The 18,891-nt window shown below is 40.9% G+C and overlaps 1 protein-coding gene and 1 pseudogene across 2 annotated transcripts; both read right to left on the bottom strand.

Moving 5' to 3' along the window:
* Positions 1-2,486: 2,486 nt before the first annotated feature.
* LOC308433363 (large ribosomal subunit protein eL21-like) lies at positions 2,487-2,968 on the bottom strand (annotated as a pseudogene). Its single transcript has one exon. The product of its transcript is annotated as a large ribosomal subunit protein eL21-like (transcript).
* An 11,637-nt stretch (positions 2,969-14,605) lies between these two features.
* Positions 14,606-14,947, bottom strand: LOC308433434 (uncharacterized protein; the record flags this gene model as incomplete). Its single annotated transcript, XM_080933503.1, has 1 exon — positions 14,606-14,947. One exon carries the CDS (start codon positions 14,945-14,947, stop codon positions 14,606-14,608), a length of 342 nt encoding a protein of 113 aa, XP_080789629.1.
* Between the last annotated feature and the right edge of the window lie 3,944 nt (positions 14,948-18,891).

Raw genomic sequence — 18,891 nt, 5'->3', positions numbered from 1 at the left:
GTCCATAGCCATATATGTGTGTGTGTGTGTGTGTGTGTGTGTGTGTGTGTGTGTGTGTGTGCAAGGTATCTACAAATCATGTATCATTTCTTGTTCATAAGAAACAGTAATAGGAGTGAAAATGTTACCTCATGTGGTGGTGATACTGAGTTTTGTCTAGAATCATCACCTGAGAAGAATGTCAGTAAATATTTGTCAAGATCAGATTGGCCCCTGGACATGTCTGTAGAGAACTGCCCTCACTGTCCTGGGAAGGTGAACTGAGTAGTAAGTACACATGCACTTATTTCTCTCACTCTTGACTGTGGATGTCATGTGACTATTGTGAAGTTCCTTTCACTTTGACTCCCCTGTAATGATAGGTTGTGCAGTGGTTTGAATGAAAATGGTACCCATTATCTCATAAGAAGTGACACTATTGAGAGATGTGGCCTTGTTGCAGAAAGTGTCACTGGGGATTGCCTTTGAGGTTTGAGAAACTCAAGCCAGATCTAACAGCTCACTCAAACTTGCTGCCAGATGCCAATCCAGATGTCCAACTCTTAGCTACCTCTCCATCACTCTGTCTACCTGTGTGTTGCCATACTTCCCACAATGATGACGATGTAATGACCTATGAACTGCAAGCCAGCCACAATTGACTATTTTCCCTGTAAGAGTTGCTGGGGTCCAGGAGAGGCCACCCAGAACTCTCACAGTACAGGTGGCAGTAATGCCTGGGGGTGTACAATTTTGTGGCCCAAGGCCAGTCCTGGCCCAGCTGCATCAGAACTGATCTCTACCATCTAAACATACATCCTACCCAGAGAGATGAACACCAAGGAACAATCTCCCTCTGGAGACCATAGACCTACAAGAGGGACAAGCTCCAGTAAGAAACAAGATCACCTAGCATCACCTGTAACAAGATGGCAAGAGGTAAGTGCAAGCATGGTCACTTGATTTTTGACAAAGGAGCTGTAAACATTCAATGGGAAAAGGACAGCCTATTCAACAAATGGTGTTGGTCCAACTGGCACTCAGCATGCAGAAGAATGAAAGTAGACCCTTTTTGATCTCCTTGTACAAAGCTCAAGTGCAAGTGGATCAAAGATCTCCACATTAAACCAGGTACACTGAAACTATTAGAAGAGAAAGTAGGGAAAACCTTAGAACACATAGGCACAGGAGAAAATTTCCTGAACAGAAAGCCAATGGCTTGTGTTCTAAGACCAAGGATCGAGAAATGGAACTTAATGAGATCTGTAAGGCTAAAGGCACTGTCAAGAAAACAAAACGGCAGCCAACAGATTTCTAAAAGATCTTTACCAATTTCACATTCGACAGAGGTCCAATATCCAATATATACAAAGAACTCAAGAAGTTAGATGCCAGAGAATCAAACAATCCTTTTAAAAAATAGGGTACAGAGCTAAACAAAAAAATTCTCAATTGAGGAATATTGAATGGCTGAGAAGCACCTAAGGAAGTGCTCGACATCCCTAGTCATCAGGGAAATGCAAATCAAAACAACCCTGAGATTCCACCTTACACCAGTCAGAATGGCTAAGATCAAAAACTCAGATGACAGCAGATGCTGCTGAGGATAAAGAGAAAGAGAAAAACTTCTCCACTGTTGGTGTGGTTGTAAACTGGTACAACTGCTCTGGAAATCAGTCTGGCAGTTCCTCAGAAAATTGGACATAGTACTACCTGAAGACCCAGTTATTCTACTTCTGGGCATATACCCCAGAGAAGCTCCAACATATAACAAAGACACATGCACCAGAATGTTCATAGCAGTCCTATTTATAATAGCCAGAAGCTGGAAAGAACACAGATGTCCTTCAGTAGATGAGTAGATACAAAAATTGTGGTATATTAACACAATGGAGTGTGTTAGTCAGCTATTAGAAACAATGACTTTATGAAATTCCTAGGAAAATGATGCATCTAGAGAATATCATCCTGAGTAAGGTAACCCAGTCACAAAAGAACAGACATAATATGCAGTCACTGATAATTGGATACTAGCACCAGAAGGCTTTGAATACCTCAGAAACAACTCACAGGTCATATGAAGCTCAAGAAAAACAAAGGCCAAAAAGTGAAAGCCTCAGTTTCTTAGAAAAAAAAAAGGATATAGTATCCTCTCAGAGTGTGGTATACCAAGACCTTAAATCTTTAATAATACAAGAGCTAAGAATATAGACTTGTGGCAATTTTTGGTATTCAAAAATCATTATGTTTAATCTATACACACCAAGAAAACTTTGACTGTTTCCATATTACATTGTGTTCTACATGTACTTTATGCTTATGGTAACTAGTAAGATTTTAATGCATACTATCAAACCTTTAAAAGAATTAAGTACTGACAAAAATATATTCATATAGTTTTATGCCAAAATGCCTTTAAAAATCTGTACATGTATCGCTCTCTCTTTTTTTTTTTTTTTTTTTTTTTTTTTTTTTTGTAGTCCAGGTCCTTTATTTATCTTTATACATTAGGCCATGAATTCATAGGGAATGGGCTCCAGCAGCTCAGGCTCTTTTCCATTAGTCCTCACAAAGTGGGATTCTCTGGGTGGTGCAGGCTGGCGCTTCAGCTGAACCCAGGTGCCCTTCTCCTTGGCTTCCTTTTTCTTCTGATCGTTCTCCTTCACCCGCTTCAGGAAGCCGTCTCTGCTCTTTGAGTGCTTGATGTGCTCAATCCGCACATTGATCCTCTTAGCCAGAATCTTGCCCTTAACTTGCTTGTTTACAATGATGCCCACAGCATGCTGGGTGACATTGTAGACTCTTCCGGTTTTTCCGTAGTAACACTTATGGGGCATTCCTTTTTGAACAGTGCCCATTCCCTGATGTCTACAATATCACCCTTCTTGTAGATTCGCATGTATGTAGCCAAAGGAACAATTCCATGTTTCCTAAAAGGCCTAGAGAACATATAGCGAGTGTCTCTCCTCTGTCCTTTTGTGTTCGTCATGTTGGCGAGTTAACTGGAAGATGGCTGCCGGGGCCGATGTATCTCTCTTTTTTAAATTAAGTTGTAAGAAGAAAATAAAAGAGGCAAGCGCAACACTCTAGGAAACGGAAACCAAGACAACCTGACAACATCAGAACCCAGTTCTCCCACCACCACAAATAGTGGATATCCCAACTCACCAGAAAAAAACAAGATTTAGACTTAAAATTGTACTTCACAATGATGATGGAGATCTTTCAGAAGGGAATAAATAACACACTTAAAGAAATATAAGAAAAACAAGAGAACACACACAAACAAGTTGAAGCCCTTAAAGAGGAAACACAAAAATCACTTAAAGAGCTAAAGTAAAGCACAAACAACCAGGTGAAGCAACAGAAAACAGAAATAGAAACAATGAATAAAATACAAAAGGAGACAGGCCTGAAGTTCAAAAACCTAGAAAAGACATCGGGAGTCATAGATGCTAGGATCAGCAACAGAAAACAAGACATGGAGAAGAGAATCTCAGGAGCAGTAGATACCATAGAAAATCAATAAACTAATCAATCCTCTTGAAACAAACACCAAAGAAGAAAAGCACACAAACATAACTCTACCTCTAAAAACAAAAATAACAGGAAACAACAATCACTATTCCTTAATATCCCTTAACATCAATATGGACTCAATTCTCAAATAAAAAAACATAGACTATCAGACTGGATATAAACAGGACCCAGCATTTTGCTGCATACAGGAAACTCATCTCAGCAACAGCGGCAGACACTATCTCAGAGTAAAAGGTTGAGAATAAACTTTCCAAGCAAATGGTCCCAAGAAACAAGCTGGAGTAGCCATCCAAATATCAAATAAAATAGATTTTTGGACCAAAAGTCATGAAAAAAGGCAAGGAAGGACACTTCTTACTCATCAAAAGAAAAATCTGTCAAGATGAACTCTCAATCCTGAACATCTATGCTCCAAATACAAGAATACCCACATTCATAAAAGAAACTCTACTAAAGCTCAAAGCACACATTACACCACACACAATAATGGTAGGAGACTTCAACACCCCACTCTCATCAATGAACAGATCATGGATGCAGAAACTGAGCAGAGACATAGTAAAACTAACAGAAGTAATGAACCAAATGGATGTAATAGATATCTATAGAATATTTCACCCTAAAACAAAAGAATATACATTCTTCTCAGCACCTCATGAAACCTTCTCCAAAATTGACCAGTCAGTCACAAAACAGGCCTCAACAGACACAAGAAGATCGAAATAATCCATGAATTCTATCAGATCACTATGGACGAAGGCTGGTCTTTAATAATAACAAAAGTAACCAAAAGCCCACATACACATGGAAGCTAAACAATGCTCTACTCAATAATAGCTTGGTCAAGGAAGAAATGAAGAAAGAAATCAAAGACTTCTTAGAATTTAGCGAAAATGAAGTCATAACATACCCAAACTTATGAGTACAAACTCATAGTGATCAGTGCCTCCAAAAAGAAACTGGAGAAAGCATACACTAACAACTTGACAGCACAACTGGAACCTCTAGAACAGAAAGAAGCAGATACACCCAAGAGGGGCTTACAGCAGGAAATAATCAAACTCAGACCTGAAATCAACCAAATAAAAACAAAAAGAACTATACAAAGAATCAACAAAACCAAGAGCTGATTCTTTGAAAAAATCAACAAGATTGATAAACCCTTAGCCAGACTTGCCAGAGAGCACAGAGTATCCAAATTGACAAAATCAGGAATGAAAGGGGAGACATAACAAAAAGAAAAAAAACTGAAGAAATTCAAGAAATCATCAGATCCTAATACAAAAACCCTACACTCAACAAAACTAGAAAATCTAGAGGGAATAAACAATTTTCTAGACAGATACCTGGTACCAAAGTTAAATCAGGACCAAATAAACCATCTAGACATCCCCATAACTCCTAAAGAAATAGAAGCAGTCATCAAAAACCTCCCAAGCAAAAATGAGCCAAAACCTGATGGGTTTAGTGCAGAATTCTATCAGACCTTCATAGAAGACCTAATATCAATACTCTCCAAACTATTCTACAAAATAGAAAAAGAGGGAATGCTACCCAACTCATTTTTCGAAGTCACAATTACACTCATTCCTAAACCACACAAAGACCCTACAAAGAAAGAGAACCTTAGACTAATTTCCCTCATGAACATTGATGCAAAAATACTCAATAAAATTCTTGCAAACGGAATCCAAGAACACATCAAGATGATCATTCACTATGATCAAGTAGGCTTCATCCAATGGATGAAAGGATGGTTCAATATGCAGAAATCCACTAATGTCATCCAATATATAAAAAACTTAAAGAAAAAACATATGATTATCGTTCTAGATGCTATGAATGCATTTGAAAAAATTCAATACTCGTTCATGTTAAAAGTCTTGGAAAGGTCAGGTATTCAAGGCTCTTACTGAAATTAGTAAAAGCAATATACAGCAAACAAGTAGCCAACATCAAAGTAAATGATGAGAAACTTGGAGCAATTCCACTAAAATCAGGGGCTAGACAAGGCTGTCCACTCTCTCCCTACCTATTCAATATAGTACTGGAAGTACTAGCCAGAGCAAGAAGAGGTCAAATAGATACAAATTGGAAAGTAAGAAGTAAAAAATATTACTATTGCAGATGATATGATAGTGTACTTAAGTAACCTCAAAAATTCCACAAGAGAACTTTTACAGCTGATAAACTCTTTCAGGAAAGTGGCTGGATATAAAATTAACTCAAACAAATCAGTAGCCTTTCTCTACTCAAATGACAAACAGGCTTAGAAAGAAATTAGAGAATTGACACCTCTCACAATAGTCACAAAGAATATAAAATACCTTGGGGTGACCCTAACCAAGCAAGTGAAGGATCTGTACAACAAGAACTTCAAGTCTTTGAAGAAAAAAATTTAATAAGACCTCAGAAGATAAAAAGATTTCCCATGATCATGGATTGGAAGGATCAACATAGTAAAAAATGGCCAATTTGCCTAAAGTAATTGACAAGTCCAGTGCAATCCCCATCAAAATTCCAACTCAATTCTTCATAGAGTTAGAAAAAGCAATTTGTAAATTCATTTAGAATAATAAAAAACCCAGGAGAGCAAAAGCCATTCTCAACAATTAAAAAAACTTCTGGGGGATAGGCAGGTAGATCAATGGAATAGAATCAAAGACCCAGAAATAAACCCACACACCTATGGTCACTTGATTTTTGACAAAGGAGCTAAAAACATTTCATGGAAAAAGGGTAGTTTCTTCAACAAATGGTGCTGGCTCCACTGGCAGTCAGTGTGCAGAAGAATGCAAATTGATCCATTCATATCTCCTTGTACAAAGCTCAAGTCCAAGTGGATCAAAGACCTCACATAAAACCAGATACACTGAAACTAATAGAAGAAAAAGTGGGTAAGATCTTAGAACACACTGTCACGGGGGAAAATTACCTGAACAGAACACCAGTGACTTATGCTCTAAAATCAAAAATCGACAAATGGGACCTCATGAAATTGCAAAGCTTCTGTAAGGCTAAAGACACTGTCAAGTAGACAAAATGGCAGCTAACAGACTGGGAAAGGATCTTAATCTATCCTACATCTTATATAGGGCTCATATCCAATATATACAGAGAACTCAAGAAGTTTGACTCTAGAGAATCAAATAATCCTACTAAAAAGTGAGTTAAAGAGCTACACAGAGACTTCTCAACTGAGGAACACTGAATGGCTGAGAAACACCTAAAGAAATGCTCAACATCTCTAGTCATCAGGGAAATGCAAATCAAAACAACCCTGAGATTCCACCTCATACCAGTCAGAATGGCTAAGATCAAAAACTCAGGTGACAGCAGATGCTGGCAAGAATGTGGAGAAAAAAGAACACTCCTCCACTGTTGGTGGGGTTGTAAACTGGTACAACCACTCTGGAAATCAGTTGGCAGTTTCTCAGAAAATTGGACATAGTACTACCTGAGGAGCCAGCTATACCACTACTGAGCATATATCCAAAAGAAGCTACAACATATAACAAGGACACATGCTCAACAATGTTCATAGCAGCCTTATTTATAATAGCCAGAAGCTGGAAAGAACCTTGATGTCCTTCAACAGAGGAATGGACACAGAAATTCTGGTACATATATACAGTGGAGTACTACTCAGCTACTTTTTTTTACTTTATTTTAAAAAACAAAGATAAATGTACAAATTTTCAGCATTTTTGCATAAAAGTATACGAATACATTTTAAGGTTGTAATTAAGTATTTGTGGGTACATATACATAGACATATGTACATATGTAATAATAAGATAGGAAAAGAGGCTATTAATTTGAGGGGATAGGAGAGAGACTGGGAGGGGCTGTACGGAGGAAACGGGGATGTGACACCGTTCTGTTTTAATTAAAATATATTATTTTGTTGTTGTTGTTGTTGTTGAACTTCACACAGTCTGTGAGTTGTTGCTGGGGTGTTCAGAGCTTTCTGGGGTTAGTAGCCTATTATCAGTGACTGCATATTATGTCTGTTCTTTTGTGACTGGGTTATCTCACTCAGGAAGATATTCTCTAGATGCATCCATTTTCTTAAGAATTTCATTAAGTCATTGTTTCTGATAGCTGAGTAGTACTCCATTGAGTAAATGTAACACAATTTTTGCATCCATTCATCTACTGAAGGACATCTGGGTTCTTTCCAGCTTCTGGCTCTTATAAATAGTGCTGCAATGAACATTGTGGTGCATGTATCTTTGTTGTATGTTGGAGCTTCTCTGGGATATATGCCCAGAAGTGGAATAACTGGGTCTTCAGGTAGTACTATGTTCAGTTTTCTGAGGAACCGCCAGACTGATTTCCAGACTGGTTGTATCAGTTTACAACCCCACCAGCAGTGGAGAAGTGTTCCTCTTTCTCCACATCCTCGCCAGCATCTGCTGTCATCTGAATTTTTGATCTTGGCCAATCTGACTGGTGTGAGGTGGAATCTCAGGGTTGTTTTGATTTGCATTTCCCTGATGGCTAAGGATGTTGAGCACTTCCTTAGATTTTTCTCAGCCATTTGATATTCCTTGATTGAGAACTCTTTGTTTAAGTCTGTACCCCATTTTTAATAGGGTTGTTTAATTCTCTGGTGTCTAGCTTTTTGAGTTCTTTGTATACCTTGGATATTAGGCCTCTGTCTGATGTGGGGTTGGTAAAGATCTTTTTCCACTCTGTTGGCTGCCATTTTGTTTTCTTGATAGTGTCTTTAACCTTACATAAACTTTGTAATCTCATTAAGTCCCATTTGTCAATCTTTGACCTTAGAGCTTGAACCATTGGTGTTCTGTTCAGGATATTTTCTCCTGTGCCTATGAGTTCTAAGCTTTTCCCTACTTTCTCATCTAATAGCTTCAGTGTACCTGGTTTAATGTGGAGATCTTTGATCCACTTGCACTTGAGCTTTGTACAAGGAGGTAAGAGAGGGTCTCTTTTCATTCTTCTGCATGCTGAGTGCCAGTTGGACCAACACCATTTGTTGAGTAGGCTGTACTTTTTCCATTGCATGCTTACAGCTCCTTATTCAAAAATCAGGTGACCATATACGTGAGGGCTCATTTCTGGATCTTCTATTATATTCCATTGATCCATGTGCCTATATCTGTACCAGTACCATGCAGTTTTCAGCACAATTGCCTTGTAATATAGCTTGAGGTCAGGGATTGTGATTCCCTCAGATGTTTTCTTGTTGTTGAGGATAGATATCGCTATTCTAGGTCTTTTGTTATTCCAGATGAAATTGCACATTGCTCTTTCCAACTCAATGAAGAACTGGGTTGTAATTTTGACGGGGATTGCATTGAATCTGTAGACTGCTTTTGTTAAGATGATCATTTTTAAAATGTTGATCCTTCCCATCCATGAGCATGGGAGATCTTTCCATTTTCTGAGATCATTCTCGATTTCCTTCTTTAGAGGTTTGAAGTTCTTGTCATACAGGTCCTTCACTTGCTTAGTTAGAGTCACACCAAGGTATTTCATAGTTTTTGTGACTATTGCGAAGGGTACCTTTTCCCTAATTTCTTTCTCTACATGTTTGTTTTTTGAGTATAGGAAGGCTACTGATTTGTTTGAGTTAATTTTATATCCAACCACTTTGCTGAACTTGTTTATCAGCTGTAGGAGTTCTCTGGTGGAAGTTGTGGGGTTGCTTAAGTACACTATCATGTCATCTGCAAATAGTGATGTTTTTACTTCTTCCTTTCCAAATTGTATCCCTTTGATTTCCTTTTGCTGTCTAATTGCTCTGGCCAGGACTTCCAGTACTATGTTGAATAGGTAGGGGGAGAGTGGGCAGCTTTTTCAAGTCCCTGATTTTAGTGGGATTACTTCAAGTTTCCCACTGTTAAGTTTGATGTTGGCTGTTGGTTTGCTGTATATTGTTTTTATTATGTTTAGGTATGGGCCTTGGATTCCTGTTCTTTCTAAGACTTTTAACATGAAGTGGTGTTGAATTTTGTCAAATGCTTTCTCAGCATCTAGTGAGATAACCATGTGGTTTTTTTTCTTTGAGTTTGTTTATATGGTAGATTACATTGATAGATTTCATTATATTAAACCATCCCTGCATCCCAGGGATGAAGCCTACTTGATCATGATGAATGATTGTTTTGATGTGTTGTTGGATTTTGGATGTGTTTGGTTTGCAAGGATTTTGTTGAGTACCCTTGCATCAATGTTTATAAGTGATATTGGTCTGAAGTTCTCTATCTTTGTAGGGTCTTTGTGTGGTTTAGGAACGAGGGTTATTGTAACCTCAAAAATGAGTTAGGTAGTGTTTCATCTGATTCTATTTTGTGGAATAGTTTGGAGAGTATTGGTATTATGTCATCAATAAATGTCTGATAAAACTCTGCACTGAACCCATCTGGACTTGGGCTTTTTTTTTTTTTTTTTTTTTTTTTGGTTGGGAGGCTTTTGATAACTGCTTCTATTTCTTTAGCTGTTATGGGATTATTTAGATGGTTTACCTGGTCCTGGTTTAACTTTGGTATCTTGTATCTGTCTAGGAATTCATCCATTTCCTCCAGATTTTCCAGCTTTTTTGAGTATAGGCTCTTGTAGTAGGATCTGATGATTTCTTGAATTTCCTCAGTTTCACTCATTATTTTCCACTTTCCTTTCTGATTTTGTTAATTTGGATACTCTCTCTTTGCCCTCTAGTTAGTCTGGCTAAGGGTTTATCAATCTTGTTAATTTTCTCAAAGGACTAGCTCTTGGTTTTGTTGATTCTTTGAATGGTTCTTTTTGTTTCTCTTTGGTCTATTTCTGCCCTAAGTTTGATTATTTCTTGCCGTCTACTCCTCTTGGGAGTATCTGCTTCCTTTTGTTCTAGAGCTTTCAACTGTGCTGTCAGGTTGCTAGTGTATGCTCTCTCCAGTTTCTTTTTGGTAGCACTCAAGAGTTATGAGTTTTCCTCTCAGTACTGCTTTCATTTCATCCCATAGTTTTGGGTATGTCGTGTTTTCATTTTCATTGAATTCTAGAAAATCCTTAATTACTTTCTTTATTTCTTCTTTGACCCTGCTATTGTTTAATAGGGCATTGTTTAATTTCCATGTGTATGTGTGCTTTTTGTTGTCTTTGTCGTTGTTAAAAACCAGTGTTAGACCATGGTGATCTGAGAGGATTCATGAGAGTATTTCAATCTTCTTATATCGATTGAGGCTTGTTCTGTGTCCAATTATGTGGTCAATTTTCGAGAAGGTGCCGTGAGGTGCTGGGAAGAAGTTGTATTCTTTTGTTTTAGGATGATATGTTCTATAGATATCTATTAATTCCAGTTGGTTCATAGTCTCTGCTAGTTTTACAGTGTCCTTGTTCAGTTTTTGTTTCCATGATCTGTCCATTGGTGAGAGTGCGGTATTGAGGTCTCCCACTATTACTGTGTCCGGTGCAATATATTTTTTGAGCTATTAAAAACAAGTTCATGAAATTTCTAGGCAAATGGATGGAACTTGAAGCTATCATCCTGAGTGAGGTAACCCAGTTACAAAAGAGCGCTCATAGTATGTACTCACTTAAAACGTACACTAGACCAAAAAGCTCAGAATACCCAAGAAGCCATCCACAGAACTTATGAAGCTCAAAAAGAAGAAAGACCAGAATGTGGATGTCTCAGTTCTTCTTTAGGGAGGACAAAACGGGAGGAAATATGGAGACAACTAGAGGAGCAGGGATTGAACAAAAGATCTATAGTGACTGCCTCACCTGGAGATCCATCCTATATGCAGCCACCAAACCCAAGTACTATTGCTGACATCAAGAAGTGTTTACTGTCAGGAACCAGATATGGATGTCTCCTCAGATGCTCTTCCAGAGTCATACAGATACAGATGAGGATACTTGTAGCTAAACATCAGACTGAACACGGGGACCCCAGTGAAAGAGCTAGAGGAAGGACTGAAAGAGCTGAAAGGTTTGCAACCTCTTGGGAAGAACAACATCATCAACCAGCCAAGGCACTGAGGTAGAGAGGGTGATTGGGAGAGGGAGCACCTTTATAGAAGCAAGTTGAGGGGAGGAGAAAGGGGAGTAGGGGGAAGGGTATAACATTTGAAATGTAAATACAGAGAATATCCAATAAAATTGGGGAAAAACAGAGTTGCTGGGGTCATGGTGTCTCTTCCCAGCAAGAGAAACCCTAAGATAGGCTGTCACCTAAAATTGTGAGCCAAAATAACCATCTAAGTTGCTTTTTGTTATATTTTATCACAGCAAGAAGAATAAAAGTAGGACATCTTGTTACTAAGGAAACCAAGAGAGAGATCACTTCTCTGGGGTAAACCAAACTAAAGGTGGTTTTAAGGGGAAGATGGGATGCCACCTAAAAATCTTGCTACCTCTAAATGGCCTTTGGTATAGGAGACATAAGGGGTATGACTTGAAAAGTAGCCATAGTCCCACCATCTCAAGAATATCTCCTGTGTATCTGCACTGGAATCTAGAAGAGTAACTTGAAGAAAACTCGTGGCGGTGGATGTAGCTCAGTAGCACAGCACATGCCTAGAATATGCAAGACCCTATATGGGCTGTCCTGAAGTTGTTCGTATTTTAATGTTAATTCAACTTCCCCAAGAAGGGTTGCCCAGTCACATACTCAAGAGGTGACTTCATCTGAACCTTCCCATTTTAATTAGTAAAATAAAGAAAAGCCAGTGACTGGCGGGGGGGAAGGAAGCTAGAGAGAGAGGATCTGGGAGGTCAGAGGATAGAGGAGGGAGATGGATGGAAAAGAAGGTCCAAAATGAACCTTCATAAAGGCCAACTAGATCCAGGTAAGTTGGCATTAAATAGCTGTGAACATTAAGGATTTTATATGTCTAATATCTCATATAGAAGGGCAGTTTGAATATTTGTCTATATGATGTAATCTTGTTGTGTAGAGGGTTTGTGGACTGAGAGTTGAACACATAAACCTGTATGAAAAGCAATCGGGCTATAGAGTTGTGTTTGCGTGGGATTTTGGGATAAAGAAACACCCCAGAACAGAGGTGGAAAACAGGCAGTGGAAAACCGCCATGGGAAGGGAGTTGCAAGGACAAAGTTAGACTGAGCGACAGGGGTATGCGTGGCTCCATGCTAAAATCAGGCCTGAGGAGTGAGACCTCGGGGCCAATAAAGAGATACACTGTATTTATTATTTTTTAATACTTACTGCAACAACCCTAGACCCTTATTTTGAAAGGAATAGATCCGTTAATAGTATCATGAGGTATGGTGGCTACTATGCATCCCTGTAATCCGAGTACTTGGGAAGTGATGGCAAGAGGATCAGGAGTTTGAATCCAGCCTCATCCATATAGAGTCAGGGGCCAGCCTGGGCTACATGAAAGCAAAAGAATCTCTTCTTCAAGATTAAGCATTACATCTGTGAAGTGTTGATGACAGCTAAGTCAAAAGCTGTAGTGTGCTCATGAACTAGAGCTATCTCTAAGATGAGAAGGAAGTAATTACAGTGTGGCTTCTACTACAGGGAGAGACCCAAGGCCACATGGTAGAGTAGGGAAAAGGCAACATGACAGATAGCACATGCATGCATGAAACTTGGAAAGGTGAGAAATGGGGAAGAGAATGTGAAAAGCTGGGACAATTCTGAACTCAAATGCTTTATAGTGTAGGAAGCAGCGTGGGCAGATCATGGAGTAAGAGAAGCCTGGGTTTCAACAGGCTGACTTCACTAATTCTTTTTGTTTTTTTATTGCTCCAGCCTCAGCCTCTTATTGTTGTTGTTACTTAGTTTTCTTTTGCTTTTTTGTTTGTTTTTTCAAGAAAGAATCTATCTAATCTATCCAGCCCTGGCTGTCCTGGAACTTGCTCTATAGATCAGACTGGCCTCAAACTCAGAGATCCGCCTGACTCTGTATTCTGAGTGCTGAAATGAAAGGAACACACCACTACTGCCTGGTCATTGCCTACATCTTTAGGCTTGTTGGAAGCACAGGAGCATTCTTATCCACAAAGAAGGGTCCAAGGAAACCCCACTCTTCCTCCTCCTTTCTGAACTATACGGCGTCAAGGTGCAAAAGGGAAGAGGGGCCTATCTACTGCATGGTTGGTGACTTGGGCTCAACATGGGATTTAGACTGACATCAAAGCAGGGTTCCATCTTCTGGGTGACCTCAGAGAGTTGGTGGGTTGGGAAGAGATACAGATCTCTCCTTTCATAGGAGTTGTCTATGAGATTTGCCTATGAAGTCAGCAGATAAAAGAGGTAATCGACAGCCACAACTAGGATCAGAGTCACGTGACATTCCCCCCGCCGCCCGCTACCCCCATTCACCCACTCCTCCCACCCCACTCCCTGCAATAGCCCCTATGTGCCATGACTAGCCAAAGTTTCTGGTCTCTTCAGAAACTGCCAAGTGCTATGGGGTCAAAGCCGCACACTTTCCTTTCTGTCCCTCTCTATTGTTTATTTAGACAAATTAAGAAACAAACCCTCACAAATGCCACCAGTGTCCACCTCCTTTACCTAAAGAGATGTAGGGGACACCCAAGGACACGGATACTGCTGGGGAAATGTCATCCCGGGCATGAGCACATGGGTAATGCGTGTCAGGGGCCCAGTATGAAGAGGATGCAGGAGTTAGGGTATCAGAATGACACTGGCAATGCAGGGGACAGGGAGCTGGCATTGCAGCGGATGAAAACATGACACGTGAAGAGGGTATGAAGGTGTATCAAGTTATTTTATTATGAAATTTAAGGAGTGAATGTAGAAAACATCAAGTACAGTCAGAAAACATCAAAACCACTAAATATAAGTCTGGATAGTTATAAAAGATTGAACACTTAAGGAAACTGCCCTGCATACCATCAGGGTTCCTAGCTGGCTCTGGTTGTATCCAGTCACCTTACCATGAAGTCTTTGGTTGTACATCTATTTCATGTGGTCTGGGTAGATGCTTGCAGAGCCTAGACAAACCTTGAGGTTCACAAAGCAGAGGAGATAGGCTGGTGATACGTGGATGAGGAGAAGAGGAGGGGAATGGGGTGAATACTTAGCAGCAGGACACAGTGTGGCCTCCTATAGCCCTTAGAAGCAGAGCAGCTGGCTTTCCTAACAGCAACAGCACTTCTTGCAGCCACACTTTTGCTGACAGCAGCAGCACTTCTGCTGACAGCATCCCTTCCCACAGCCACAGCCGCAGCCACAGGAGCCACAGCCACAGGAGCTGCAGCAGCTGCGGCGGCAGCAGCAGACCACAGGCTTGCAGCAGCCACAGCAGCCACAGCCACCACAGCCACAGCCACCACAGCCACAGCCACAGCCACCACAGCCACAGCCACAGCCACCACAGCCACAGCCACAGCCACCACAGCCACAGCCACCACAGCCACAGCCACCACAGCCACAGCCACAGCCACCACAGCCACAGCCACCACAACCACAACAACCCATGGTGTCAGTAGAGAGGATTCAGGTGCAGTGAGGAGAGAGACTCAGGAGAGGGGAGGGAGATGTGATGCTCCTCCTGCGGGGGGAGCCCCTTATGTACCAATGCACAGGAGAGCCAAAGGGAGCACATGACTCCTTTCCTTGTTACTGTTTATTAGTTTCTACAGGAAAATCTTGGCTTCTTCCTGTTTATTTCCATGTCAGGCAGCCTAGTCATTAAGTCAGCTTTGCAGTTTGCCCATGCCTCTCACTGAGATATCTGGAGAAACTGATACCTGTTTCTAAGTGCAGCCAGTCTCAGAATATCCATGCCAGGGAGGTATATCTGCCCATAGACATTTTCCTCCCTTACTATTTTCCCTGAGGCATTTCCCTTAACACTTGTAAGGGAATGTTCCTCGTGGCCAAGTCAATAGAAAAAAACAGAGCCTGTCCTAAGGAGGTAGCTTCCCCCATCTGCTGTGGCCACCATTGGTCTGACTCTCAGTTGAAAGGGAACCTAGGTTTCTAGGTTAGTGGTGATGCTCTGAACTCAATGAACTCATCAGAGAAATTGTCAAGTCACCCTCACTGGAGAAGTCCACCATCCTCAAAGCCCATCTTCCTCCTCAAAACTCACTCTCCTTACAGGGCTGATGCTTCTAGTCCTGTCCTAAGATTATCAGATACCACAGCAAACATGGGGATGAGGTGTGGCCTCAGAAGGCTCAGGGAGGCTTCTGTTTAAAACTTTAAAAAGCCAACCAAATAAAATAAATCAATAAAAACAAAAATCCAAAAGCCCTCTCTGCCTGCAGAAAGTGGGTAATCACTCTTAGGCCTCCCAAAATTTGGATGAAAGAAATACTAGCCACAACAGGATTACAGTACACAGAAAAAGCCCATAAGCTTAAGAAATACCTCATCTCAATGAAGCCACATAGGCTTTCTGACTCTGGGTTTAGAAGTTCTTATTTGGGGGCTGGACAAATGTCTTGGTGATTAAGAGCACTGAGTGCTCTTCCAGAGGTCCTGAGTTCAATTCCCAGCAACCACATGGTGGCTCAGACCCATCTGTAATGGAATCCGATGCCCTCTTCTGGTGTGTCTGAAGACAGCTACAGTGTACTCATATACATAAAATAAATAAATCTTTTAAAAACAAGTTCTCATTTGTCATGTGTTCATTGACTCCAAGGAGAACGGGTAGGGGATGCTGTGTGCAGATTGTGCAACTTCTGGACCTGCCTTCAGTCTAGAGCACTGATTTTTCTCTTAGGGTGGCCCCACAATCAGATTTTGAAAGTGGATTTAGAAAAGCATTTTGCACAGTGACCACAGGACAGAGGTGCTATAGAAGAGCTATCTACCCCTCAGACCATCCCATAGAATATTAGGCTTATAGCTTACAACTATAGCTGTTTACTGCAACAAAGGGTAAAAAGAGGCACTGTAGTGATGTTTTCCCAGTTAAGAACACATATGGCTTTAGGTGAAGACCCAAGTGCCCAACACCCACAAACCTTTGTGCCCTCGGTCCTACCCTTCCCCGGCCCATAACCCCCTTTCTCATTCTCTGAATTCCCAATTCCAGGGAGATTATAGTCTCTGCTACCTGTAAAGTCTGACATGCTCTCACTTGTTACCACGAAGTCTGGAAAAGTCTGCCTTTCCTCCTCTTTGCCATAGCCAGCAGTGTCCCCCTGCTCCTGCCATGGGGGGCTGGCCACTCTACCTGTTCTCAAAGCTACGTTTGAAGGCCTTCGTAGGTCTTTCACCTGCCATCTCCCTCCCTTCCCTATTCCCAGGACACTGCCCACTCTAGATGCTATAAGCGGGCCCACAAATTCCTCCATTTTTCTAGATTTTCACCGGTAACAAACAAAGCCTTTTAAAAGCCTTTTCTCCTGCCTTTAGGAAAACTCCTATTAAGTTCAGCCCCCTCCAGCAATCGACTTTTGTCCATCTTTTCCTTATCAGCCACATTGCAGCAGGCATTATCGGGGGAGGGGGACGGGAAGACACAGAGAGGGAGGGAAGGAAGAAAGATATTCATTCTAGATAACAGAAATGAGAATGGTGACAATTGGGAAATAGGGGTTACACTGGGAAGCATTAATGTGTAACAGGGCAATTAGCAAAGATGGGTGTGGTTGTGTGTAGTAGAAACACTGTCTGCATTAAAGATACTTGCCCCCCACATATGAGAGTGAATCAGAACCCATCTTCTCACCAGTTACAAAAGGTGTGTGAATTTACTAAAGTCTCAAAGCTAACACTTGGAACTCTGAATCCACTGGAATTGAACAGGAGGATGTTTACAGACGTTAGCATTGTAGAAAAAGTTGCTGTGTCATTAAAGGAAAGGAAGTGCACCCAGTGGTGGTGGTGCATGCCTTTAATCCATGTCAGAGCTCTGAGTTCTATGACAGCCATGACTACCCAGAGAAACCCTGTCATGAAAATTGAAAAGAAGAAATAACAGAAGGAAGGAATGGGCGGGGGGAGGAAAATAAATCTCCCAGCGTTCTCAATAGAATTATCAATGAAATTAATGCACTCCATGATTTGTCTTTTGCATGCTTTTCAATGCAATATAATTGTCTTCTCCCTATATATCTAGCAAGTACTTTGATTTTTAATGGTATTACGTTTCCTGTTTTAAATAGATTTTTTTGCATGTTTATGTGTAAGGGTTGTATTGTGGAGGTGTATATGTATCTGTGTGTGTGTGTGTGTGTGTGTGTGTGTGTGTGTGTGTGCACGCGAGCGATGGTGTGTAGGTTCATGTGGAGATTGGAAGTTGACATCTGTTTTCTTATGGTTTCTACTGCTCTGATGGAACACCGGGACCAAAAGCAGCTTAGAGAGTAAAGAGTTTATTTCATCTGACAACTTGAAATCCATCAATCAGTGAAGTAAGGGTGGCAATTCAAGCAGGAACTGATGCAAAGGCCATTAAAGAACTCTACGTATTGGCTTGTTCCTCAATGGTTTGTCTATTCCGTTTCCTTAGAGTACCCAGGACCACATCAATCACCAATTAAAAAAATGTACCATGGCCTCACCCACAGGACAGTTTGGTAGGGGCACTTTCTCAGTTGTGGTTTCTTCTCAGATGACCACAGCCTGTACCAGGTTTACATAAAAACTAGCCAGCCCATCTGGTATCTTCCTAAGTCACTCTCTACCTTATATATCAATGTACAGTCTTTCACTTGAACCCAGACCTGGCCAATTCAACTAGTCTAGATCGGCAGCTTGCTTAGGGAATCCTCTTATGTGCTAAGATTGTACGTGTTCCACCCCACCCACTGCTTTTATGTGGATGAGAGGGCACATTGATCCATCTTTCTATCCTTGAATGGCTTCTTTTTAAAACAAAATTTTCTATTTAATATATAAACGGTCTTAATTGATAGATATTGACTTTAAGGCTCTTTCCTCTCCAAAAGTTTTTACCATTAATATATTCTGTGAAAATAAAACTAAGACATGGCACTTTCCTCTGGGGTGCCAGCCCTGACTGGCAAGAATGAGGAAGATGTTCATCTCCAGCTGAGGTCAAAGAAATCCCATTCTCAAGCAGACAGACGTGTTTATTAAATATTTCAGACAGTTCACATTCCATTGCTGAAAAGGAAGTGAATCTACCTAAAACTGCAGTTCAAATGAAGCTATGTGTCCTTGTAAGGTGAGGAAGTAGCCAAGAGAAAATAAGTGTTCATCACAGAGACCAAAGCATCAACAAGGAAGTGACCATAAGCCTCATGCCAAGCCAAACATTCAGACCTCCTTCTCTCTTCAGTCTCACTCCTCACTTCACCTGAGTCCACACGACTACCATGGATGGCTGTGGCTGTGGTGGCTGTGGCTGGGGTGGCTGTGGCTGGGGTGGCTGGGGTGGCTGTGGTTGTGGTGGCTGTGGCTGGGGTGGCTGTGGTGGCTATGATGGCTGTGGCTGTGGT

Source organism: Micromys minutus, assembly GCF_963924665.1.
Source record: "Micromys minutus genome assembly, chromosome: 19".
Lineage (NCBI taxonomy): Eukaryota > Metazoa > Chordata > Mammalia > Rodentia > Muridae > Micromys > Micromys minutus.
Note: the sequence above shows the minus strand (reverse complement) of the source record. Positions and strands in the feature narration are given on the sequence as shown.